The 11,402-nt window shown below is 36.2% G+C and overlaps 1 protein-coding gene across 1 annotated transcript; it reads right to left on the reverse strand.

The window, feature by feature from the left end:
* Positions 1 to 268: 268 nt before the first annotated feature.
* On the reverse strand, positions 269 to 3,640 carry LOC130917600 (START domain-containing protein 10-like). Its single transcript, XM_057839179.1, has 3 exons — positions 3,529 to 3,640; positions 3,349 to 3,401; positions 269 to 1,458 (listed from the first exon to the last, which is right to left on the reverse strand). Exons 1-3 carry the CDS (start codon positions 3,590 to 3,592, stop codon positions 1,252 to 1,254), a joined length of 324 nt encoding a protein of 107 aa, XP_057695162.1. The 5' UTR covers positions 3,593 to 3,640; the 3' UTR covers positions 269 to 1,251.
* Positions 3,641 to 11,402: the final 7,762 nt, after the last annotated feature.

Consider the following 11,402-nt stretch of genomic DNA (forward strand, 5'->3'; position numbering starts at 1 on the left):
CTCAGAACCTAAGAAGTCAATAATTGACAACCATATAAATATCTGTTCATTATCATAAAGAAAATTGGCCTGAAGCATATAATAGACACAAAATGACACAAATCTCAGGTGAAGCTTGAAAACCTCAGTCGGATTCTGTATTAAATTTCTGAACATACATTCATACTTCAGCTGTGTAGAGGAAGAGAAAGAATATATGCCTAACAGCTGTATTTGTACATGCTTTTCTAGTTTTGCGAGGACTCTAATGTCAAACTATTACCGTGAATATATTTTTTCCCTACAGTTGGGATACTTTTTAGCTGGTCTTCACAAACTGGCAGTAGTTGAGCATTAAACATAGTTATTACTCATTGGATAGACACAATGCTATTCTCTCACTTGCTTGTCGAACATCTTTAAACCACGTTGGGCTTTTGAGCACAGATCATTTTACATTTTTGGAACATGTGGAGTCTCTCTCTGCTGGCCATTGGAAAGATTGCAGGTATAAGGCACTTCCACATCAGAGGACAGCCCACTGCTTTTCTGCAGTCTGCAAATTGTAATTATGCTTGGATTACAATTTGGGGCAAGACATCAGAGTCCTCACAAGTAAAGAAATTATGTTCTTTGAGTTTTGTCATGAGCTTCAGCTGCTTTCTGTGCACCTGCATATTTATTGTGTGTTTACAAAACAACTGAAAACATGTTACAGAGACATACAAATGAAAGCAAATCTGTAAATCTTTTTTGTGAACACATTGAACTATTGTAATATGAACTCCATTTTTGCAAACTGTGGAGGAATATCAGTTTTAAATACATTGTTTTGCTGAGGTGTAATCGAAAGCCACTAACATATAAACATCTATCCTGTAGATTTGCCAAGATTTACCATCACAATCTGATTTGAAAACTAACGGGCCACTTGCATTTGTAGATATTCGACCAATATTTCTTAAGTTGTAAAAAATACTTGCAGTCCATTGCAAGTGACTGTGCAGCTGTGAGTGCATCCGACATAGGGAAAGTATGTATGCATGCATTATGTAGGGAAAAACTGGAGCTGACTTTTTGAAATGTGCATTTGCATCTGAATGCTCCAACACAATATGCTGTGAGCATGAAGAGGTATACAATCATTGTGTGTCTGTGTGTGAATGAATCTACAAAGTGTACGGGTAATTGTGCATCAGGCATGCATGTATCCCTGCATTTATGCATGTATGTATGAATACATGATCTAGGTCTAACTTGCATGTGCATGGATTAGTAGCTGTCATCCCTGTCATTGGTCTCAGCCAGGGAGCTCTCATCAATATTTTCCAGGCTCTTGGCATGCTGAATGCTAAGCTCAGAAAGTGGGATGCTGGGTAATGTAGTCTGTTCTGGGTAGAGCCAAGGCTTCAATCCAGGGTTGTGTCTCTGCTTCCAGTCGGAATACTTCAAACATGCTTTGTTAATACTCTTCATTGCCTAGAAAGAGAAAAATACAATCATTGCAAAGAGCAATTCATTTAATGCTGTTTTTTTGAACAACCGACAATCATATAAAACTTCATAATGTTTGCACAAACTGCTCAGATTCTCAAAGAATTAAAAAACAAAAAGCATTAAGCAAACAGATACAGAAGTGTTCCAATATTTTTGTGTTAAAAGTTATCAGGATTATTATTACAGCATGCATTACAAAGCACGACTTCAATTGCCCTCCGTATAGAATCGTTGCCTTACTTATGGTAATATAAATTGAACAATGCAGTCAGTCCCGAAGTCATATACCATGAGCGTGTCTGGCCAGCTGCTTGTGTTTGCTCTGGCACAGCTGTGAATTAACATTTTCTCATCAGGTGTGTACAAATATGAAGAATTGCAGCTCTTACGAGGATAAGTAATACAGATGATAGATGTTGCATGGTGTATTCAGCGGTTCATTCAGTTTCTTTTTTATTCAATAAATATTTACATTGGACAATTTTAGGCTCATCAGGTATTATGCAACATAAATATGATTTTCTTTGGTCGATGCAGAAAGAAGGACCTCATGATTAGCTCGCACTGTAACCATACAGAGGACAACAAAATTAAAAGCTAGCCTGTCGCGGTATGCAATAAGTCAATTTATCGCACGGTAAATAAAAATTAGGGAGGCAAATTTCCCAGCTGCGATTTATCTTACATGCGTGTTGATTGCATACGAGAGTACAGTTCCTTTCAAAGATGATTAATTGGTCATCAACACGCCGTAAGATTAAAGTTCTGACATACAAAATAAGGAAACACGTCTATATTAAACATTGTACAACGTTAGCATTGCTACATTGAAGCTAATGGAAAAAAGACAATGTACTAGCACTTTAGCCTGCTATAAAACATTCTTCTCCAAAACGCTAAATTGCGGTTAAAATGTGACACTCCAAGCATGAAAACTCGCTGCTGGAAAAAATCTATTATTGATTGGCAATTTTTGCATGCCAAAAATTGAAGTGCACTTTTTTTTTTTTTTTTTAAATGAATTATGACGCTTACGGTTAGCTCCTTAGCGAACATACTTCCGGTGAACCTTTCGGAATAAAAGCTTGTCATGTTCAACATGTAAATAAAAATTTTGGGAGTTAATCTCACATACCTCAGATTCTACACTAAGAATATCTTTAAAATCACACCCGTTTTGAAAAATCTGATATGCAATTAATAATTTGGCTTCAAATTTGCTAACGAGCAATTTGCAGGACAAGAGGACAGTCATTTTGGATCAAATAAACACTTTTGATGGGCTCGAATTGGCAGAGAACAAAAATGGCACTGGGTTTCTCACCTATTTGATATTCTGCACTTAGCTTTCAAATAACTCGTTACACATTGTGTGTGTTTTTTTAATATTGTTTGTGTTTTATTTAAGAATTTACTGCATTTCAATGGGTGATTTATTAGGATGTATATTCACTACATTAGTGGTTGAATTGCTTAAAAAAAATTGACAATATCTCATATCGACAATACTTTATGAGATAATATATCGCCTACTAAAATTTGGTACCGCGACATGGTTAATTCAAAGTGTTACAGTGAGTAGTTGTCTGGCAAAGAGGCAACACAACAGCATCAGCATATCAAACAAGATGGCCTTGCAATCTTTGTTGTCGCTTCTAACAACCCATCTGCCGCGGATACGCCACTCTGTCAACGAGTAGTTTACACTGGATCGCTGTTGCAACATTTCCACAGCGAACAGGCATTAAAAATTGTGTCTATGTGGAGCAGGGAGAAAAAAGGGATGCTATCTCATCGACAACTTCTAAACCTGACAATCTTGTCAATAAAACATATTTTTCCGGCATCTGCATTAAAGTGTCAATGACTTACGCCTGGTGCAAGGTAGTGGGAAAACTTTTTCACAACCCACTTGGGTAATGAACCTGCAAAGAAAGAAAGAAAGCACGACTGAGCAACACGGGTTACAAATTATGCAGGGTCATCAAGGTGAGTGTGAATGACTGCCTGTCATTATATGCACAGGTGCCCAAAATGAGTCAAAACAGTTACCTCGTGGATCTAGCTGCGCCATGTATGTGAGGACACAGTGGTTGGGCCCCTGGCTCTGGACCATGTAGCCAGTCTGTATGGACACAGCTCTAACCACATCCTTTTTAAGAGGATATTTCTGTTGGAGCAACATCATTAACACAATGAAACTATTTTTTAAAAATGTACATATTACGAGCACCGTGAGCAAAATATTGATTGTAAACAACATAGTCGAATAGATCAACACAAAATAGAATGAAATGTAAAAACCCTATTTTGGGATCAAACTGAAGCGAAAAGGGAATGCTAGGGAAGAATTTTTTAATCTCTCCTTTATCCGAAGATGTTCTAAAGGTGGCAAAAAGGTTACGAAATTGAAGAATGTGATTGTTTTTTTGTTTTTGTTTTTTGTTACTAAATGTGGATTTAACGGGCTATACACAGCAAAGCACATCCAAAATAATTACATCACACGTGAACTGCAATTAGATAACCACCACCAATCCAATTAGATTTTTTTTATGTGCCAAACAATCACCGATTGATTGTTGTCAATATGAAGATTGGTACATTAGCCCTTAGATGCATAAGTGGGTCAAAAATGACCCGGTGAGGTGGTTTTCTTGAAATATCTTCGGATTGAAAAATTGTTATCAATTCATATTCCAGGTATTCCTCAAAAAACATGTTTGTGATATAATGCCATTCAAATTTTTGATTAACTTTTTATACATTTGAAGAAATTGTCATTTTTGTATTACTACCCTAAGCTTCCACAAGTGGGTCAAAAATGACCCGCATGCATTTTCTATAGAATCCAATGGGAATCTTTCATTCTTATTAACTTTGGCTGTCAGGAATAAATTTACCGTGGAACACACAGACTAGGTATGTAAAAAGTGACATCTCTTAAGAAGATTATTTTACACAGCAAGAGCTGATAAGTGTACTGTAAGTATTATGTCCATGTAGTATTTTGTGTGTCGTTCATGACTCTTTTTATTATTATTTATCGACAAATTAACCTAGTTCCTAACTAGCTAGCTAACTAAGACTAGGTTTATACCGCAGGTCCTAAAGCACAATTCCGATTTTTTGTCATGTTTTTTTGGCGTGCCCATTCAGACTGCCTTTGTCCATTGAGCCTGTTCAAGTATCACACATGCGCTCTAATTCGCAGTCCGAGATACGCTGAGCAAACCAGCCCGCATGCGCAGGAGCATCGGAGCAGAGAGAAAACCGAGCATTCTCAGACTTATCCTCATCCCATTTTATTTTTTTATGACTGTTGTCAAGCCCGCTCCTTCCCCAAAATCCGCTTTCAAGCTAGGCTAATGCACAGATGCACCGGTACCGTTGCGCTCTGTCTCTCTCGCTCTTTGCTGACGCTAATTGCTGCATGAATTTCAATTTGGGGGACTTGACAGTTCAGACCGCGGCCACATTCTGGAAAAATGTGGCCTGGATAGGATTTTAATCACATTCGAAAGTGACCTGGAACAAATTTTAAATGGTCCACTTCTATGAGACTTTTCCCGTTCAGTCGAGTCGGAAAAACACGAAAAAATCGGATTCGTGCATTGAGACCTGCGGTATGAACCTGGTCTACGTTAGCTAACATTACTGTATGTATGTATATATATATATATATATATATATATATATATATATAGTCTGTGTGTGTGTATTTATTTATACAGCTACTAGGGCTGTCAAAATTATCGCGTTAACGGGCGTTAATTAATTTTTTAAATTAATCACGTTAAAATATTTGACGCAATTAACGCACTAGGCCCGCTCAGACAGATTTAAATGTCAGTACAGTGAAAGGCCAACTTGTTAATTGTGTTTTATGGAGTTTTTCCGCCCTCTGCTGGCGCTTGGGTGTGACTTGCATATGTTATGTGGCGTAATGTCGCCCTCTGCTGGCGATTCAGTGCAGCTGATTATTTGGGTTTCGGCGCGCTTTTCTGACGTTATTATATGTCGACGCGAACTCACACTATTTTTTTTTTAAATTTTATTTTATTATTATTTTTTTTTATTGACAAACAACAACAAACATTACAACATAAGTGGCATGGTACAATGTTAAACCACTTTAAAATTAACAGACAAGCCAAGAACATAATCATCTACATAACAACAAAAATTACACACAAAAAAAAAAAAAAAAAAAAAAAACATTTGGAAGAAAAGAAAATAATATATATATATATACATATATACATACAAAATAAATATTAGTAAAAGCAAAAAACACTAGGGTCTATCTGCCAAGTCCAGCTCCTCAGCAATTTCACACAGTTTTAAAGCAATTTTTCCCTTCATATGTTTCAAAGAAGAAAAATAATGACATAATTCTTTGTGAAAAATAGTAAAAGTAGGAATAGACTTGAAATATTTATTTTTATGTATGAAAAATTTCCCAAGAATTAAACTTATATTGATAACCAGGTCGTGCGATGACTCTGATACAGAAATACCATATAAAACATTTTCTTTCGTGAAACTAGACAAATTTGCCAATTTAGGAAATAACCAGTCATACAAATCTTCCCAAAACGCAGTGACATATTTACAATCAAAAAATAAGTGGTCAATCGTTTCGATGTCTTCATTACAAAAAACACAGTTGTTGCAGTCCAAATTGAAACGGAGCCTCAGAAATTCTGCTGAAGGATATACTTTGTTAATAATTTTATAGTGAACTTCCTTAGCCTTTGGTAAAATTGGAAATTTAAAGAATTTGGATCTCAAAATTTCAACATCGTTTTTAGAAAAAAAATTCAAAATCGAAGTTCTGTTCGACGAAAATGGGTACATTTCATTCACAAGAATTTTCCGAATTTTGACATTGGGTAAATTTGAATCCTTGATATTGAATCCATTTACCAACAGCAAAGGAAGCGTCGACTCTAGCTTCATTTGAAACAAATTATAAGACATCTTAATAATCGACTTGGGTATTGCTTTAATAAGACTGTTATATTGTTTTTTATCAATCCAATTATGTTTGGAAGATAGATTTTCAAAAGACGCAATATGTCCAGAATCATCTAAGAGGTGCATTACCGACCAAATTCCTCCCTCTATCCAATTGCGATAAATCAGTGATTTATTTTTGAACAGAATATATCGACAATTCCATAACGGGGTATTGTGGGGACTGAAGTTGTGTTTATAGATCATTCTCCAATATAGCAAAACTTGTTGGTGGTACATAGACAATTTTATGGGAATTTTATTAATATCAAAATCACATCTCAAAAAGAATTCAATACCTCCCAACTGGTTAAATATGTAGTATGGGATGTGAAACCATATTTCGTCCTGACCTTTCAAAAAGGATCGCAACCAATTAATTTTAATAGTACCATTAATACAATCAACATCAATAGCTCTAAGGCCTCCTTTTTCATAATCTTTCATCAAAGTACCTTTCCTAATATAATGTGCTTTTCTATTCCAAATGTAATTGAAATTAGCCTGATTTATAGCTTTGATCACTGTTTTTGGAAGTGGAAGAGAATAGGCTGGGTAAATGAATCTAGAAAGGCATTCCATCTTCGTCAGAAATATTCGACCTATGATAGAGATGTCCCTTTGAGACCAGATATTCAGAATTGATTTACATTTTTCTAAATTTTTCCAAATATTTTGGTTATTTAAAACGTCAGCATCCTTAGAAATGTGTATGCCCAAGTATTTAACTGTAGAATTAACTGGTATATTATGAATTGTTTTCAGATGAGAATCATGAATTGGCAACAACTCACATTTCTTAAGGTTTAACATTAAACCAGACGCCTTCGAAAAAAATTCAATTATATCCAGGACCTTAGGGACCTCATCCAAATTCTTCATGAAAATTGTTGTATCGTCTGCTAGTTGGCTTATTGCCAATTGTCTGCCACACACCGTTAGTTTCTTAAAGTCTGCATTTTTGACAAGAATGGAAAGCATTTCTGCTGCTGCAATAAAAAGTAAAGGAGAAATCGGGCAACCTTGTTTAATTCCTTTGCTTATGGAGAATCTTGGACAAGTACCTTGTGGTAAAATAACCGCACTATTTGTATCCTTGTAAATTAATTTGACTATGCTAATAAATTTATCTCCAAAGCCAAATAGTTCCAAAGTACTGAACATGAAATCATGCTCTACTGTGTCAAATGCTTTAAAGAAATCTAAAAATAATATGAAACCTTCATCTTCAATTAAATGATTATATTGAAGCAAGTCTAATATAAGTGTTATATTGTTATGGATTGAACGCCCTTTAACAAATCCAGATTGTGTTTCCGAAATGATTTGGGTGATGCCTGTTTTCAGCCTGTTTGCATATATATGAGTCAAAATTTTATAATCATTATTAAGTAGAGTTATAGGTCTGAAATTGTCAATAATTTTATGGTCCTTACCAGGCTTAGGAATGAGCGTTATAATTCCTTGCTTCATAGTCGTGGGAAGAGTGAGGGATTCAGATATTTCTCTCAACATTTGAAAGAATAATTCCTTAAGATGTCCCCAAAAATGTCTATAAAAATTGCTTGTTAGGCCATCTGAACCTGGCGACCTGTCCACGGCTAAACACTGTAAAGCTTTGTCTACTTCAACCATACTAATATCCGCCTCACAAACCAATTTAAAACATTCATCTATTCTGGGGGTCCATTCCTTAACATACTTAAAAAAGGCTTCGGCATCTGTGGGCGAATAAGAGGATGAATAAAGTTTACTATAGAAATTGAAGACTTCTCTAGAAATTAAATTTGGATCGGAACACATTTGACCATCTATCAATAAAGCTCTTATAGCATTCCTTTCTTGTCTTTTCTTCTCTAGTTTACAAAAATATGCTGAACTCCTCTCTCCTTCTTCTATCCATTTCGCTCTTGACCTAATGTAGGCACCTTTGGCTTTAGAGATATAAATGTCATCCAATGAAGTTTGTAAAATGAACACTCTTTGTCTGTCATCCTCAATTAGTAAAGGTTTAGTGCAAATACTGTTTATTTCTTTAATTATTTCAATTTCTTTTTTCTTTACATTCCTATTCATCAACTTACTTTTCGATATTGAAATCTGACGTATCTTGTATTTCAAATACTCCCATTTTTCTCGATAAGTTTCATAGTTTGTGTCTCCTACTATAGTATTTATCTCCTTTATAATTGCATTGCAGAAAGATTCATTCTTCAATAAATTTGAGTTAAATTTCCAAAAACCTTTCTTATATTGTGAGCATGAGGTGATAATATTAAGTTTAACCAAACTATGATCTGTTAGAGGTGCAGCCGAAATTGAAATCTTTGCCTCAATCCCCTGGCCAAATTCAGACACAAGCCAGTAATCAATTCTGGATTTCATTGAACCATTGGGTTTGAACCAAGTATAAAATTGGGAATCTGGATTATCAATGCGCCACACATCTTTCAAATTGAATTTCCTGCAAAAATCCATCAGAACAGGATTGTAAGAGTGTGTTTGGTATTTTGATGGATACCTATCCAGCCATTCATCCATCACCATATTGTAATCACCACCCAGAATGATATTTTTTGTTGGATACCTTTGATAAAGATCATTTACAGTTTGAGAGAGTTCAGTAATCAATTTTCTGTTTAACTTAAGGTTGTTATAACCATAAATGTTTCCGATAATGAGCATATCCCCATTTGTTTCAAGGACACAAGTAATCCAGTGGCCGAAAGGGTCCTTACTAGTAGTCAAAATTTTCCCCTGGAAATTATTTAATAGAATCGCTACGCCTGCCGATTTGTTCGTGCCATGATTGAACAGGATTTTATCACCCCATTGATTTGACCAAAACTTTTCGTCGTTATCATTAGAATGCGTTTCTTGCAGAAGAATACACTGCGATTTTTCATTTTTGCAAAACAAGAAAATAGATTTTCTTTTAACAGAATCTCTGAGACCCCTAGCATTAAGAGAAATAAAGGAGAACTTTGAACTGAAAAAAGACAGTTTGAAAAAAATAAATAAATAGAAAATTTACAAGTAAGAAAGTTTGTTTAAACTAAGCACTGTAACTATACCCCTATCAAACACTGTTAGATCGTTAATTACAAATTCAATATCCATATCAAAACATACAATGTCAGAATTAGGACAAAATCTGACGTTTTTTTTTTTTGTTTTTTTTTTTTGATCATTCCCCCCTAACCAAAATAATCTAAGTCCTAAAATCTGGTTTATAGGATGGGGAATTAACTAAACTCTCATTTGAGAACAGCATATTGTATGAAAAAAAAAACTCTAGATTAGCTGACAAAAAATGCAGAATATTGCAAACTCTTGAACATCCAAAACATCTGGGAATTACCAAGGAAGGATCCAACGTTATAGAAGGCACATTATTTCCGACATATTGTAAAGGATCTAATTCAGAACCACCCTGTTACCATTAATGTACCCCACACCACCTCTGAAGTACACATTCTTCCCTTCTGCCCGGGCTCGCTCCATCTTCGGCCACGCTGCAGCACGAGCCTCCCGGTCAGCTTTGCAGAAATCTTGCTTGAAGTGGATTCCCAAGTCCCTGCAGACTTTACAGTTTTTGGTCAGCTTCCAAACAGCATCCCTATAGTGTCTCATTGTGAAATGTAAGATGATTTGGCGGTGCCTTCCGTCTTGTCTTCTTCCAAGGCGATGAACGGTATCGATCACAGTCTCCATTGATGAATCCCACTCTGGAACAATTTTGGACAGGATCTCCATGATATCATCTCGGATGCGCTCGTCATCTTTTTCTTTAAGGCCATGAATCCTGAGGTTCCATCGCCTCTTGTGTCTCTCCAGCTCCAGCACCTTTTCTTTTAACATCTCATTTTCCTCAACGAGACGTGGCATGTCATCTTTAACCACTTTAATGGATTCCTTACACTCTTTGATGTCAGCAGCATTTATCTCCACTGCTTTGGCTACGTTAGCCACCATGACGGAGTTTTCTCTCAGTTGCACAGCGAAGGTATCAATTCTGTCCGTTAGCTTTTCTATAGCCCTGACGAGAGCCTCGTTCGATCCTACAGGCGGTTCTTGAAGAGACTTTACCTTCGAGGGTGGCATGGTACTTTTTGTCGGAGTGCGCGGAGGATCTTTCCTCTTCAATGCCCCTGTCGCTGTGACTTCCATTTCTGCATAAGAGTGCTCGCCCAGGTAATTTTTGTCCGCAGTTACCGTTGGTTTAGCTCGTGGCTTTTCAGAGGACATGTCGGTTCAAAAGTGCTTGTTAAGTTTCCCAGTTGTGTAAAACAATGTCCACCAAACGGTTACAAAAACCTCCACTTAAACATCTGTTTAAGTCCGGTTGAAAATTAACGAATTTTGATGTAAATTTCGGGGCTTTATTACAGAAGCTCAAAAACAACAGCTTGTCCGGTCCGCCATCTTGCCGGAAGTGAACTCACACTAATAGACAGCGCTATTCAGACCAGCTAACGTCCGCATCCAGTATTCAGTGGCAGTTCTCATAGCCCCATCACACTGTTTGTGTCTAATACATGCATCGCTTGTGAGTTATATTCCTCCTTTGTTCATATTCATGAGCATTAGATAGTTATTGATGATGTGTATTTGAATTTGTTCACATATATGGTGAAATGCAGTTACATTGTTAGATGCTTGTGAGGTAATTGGCTAGTGCTACTGCTCAAATGGACACGTGTGTGACATTTTATGTTATTTTGTGATTTATGCAAGTTATTGACACATTGCCTTGTTATTTTCAGTTTTACAAAAATACAAGAAACGTGCTCCTGTCAAAAAGAGATGACTTCAGTAAAGCCCATGCAACTTTGCCACACCGTCTGATTTCTTTTTGGAACTTATGTTCGCTATCTGTCAATTTGTGTACTCACACACATTGAGGA

This window comes from Corythoichthys intestinalis, chromosome 6 (assembly GCF_030265065.1).
Source record: "Corythoichthys intestinalis isolate RoL2023-P3 chromosome 6, ASM3026506v1, whole genome shotgun sequence".
NCBI classification, from domain to species: Eukaryota; Metazoa; Chordata; class Actinopteri; order Syngnathiformes; family Syngnathidae; genus Corythoichthys; species Corythoichthys intestinalis.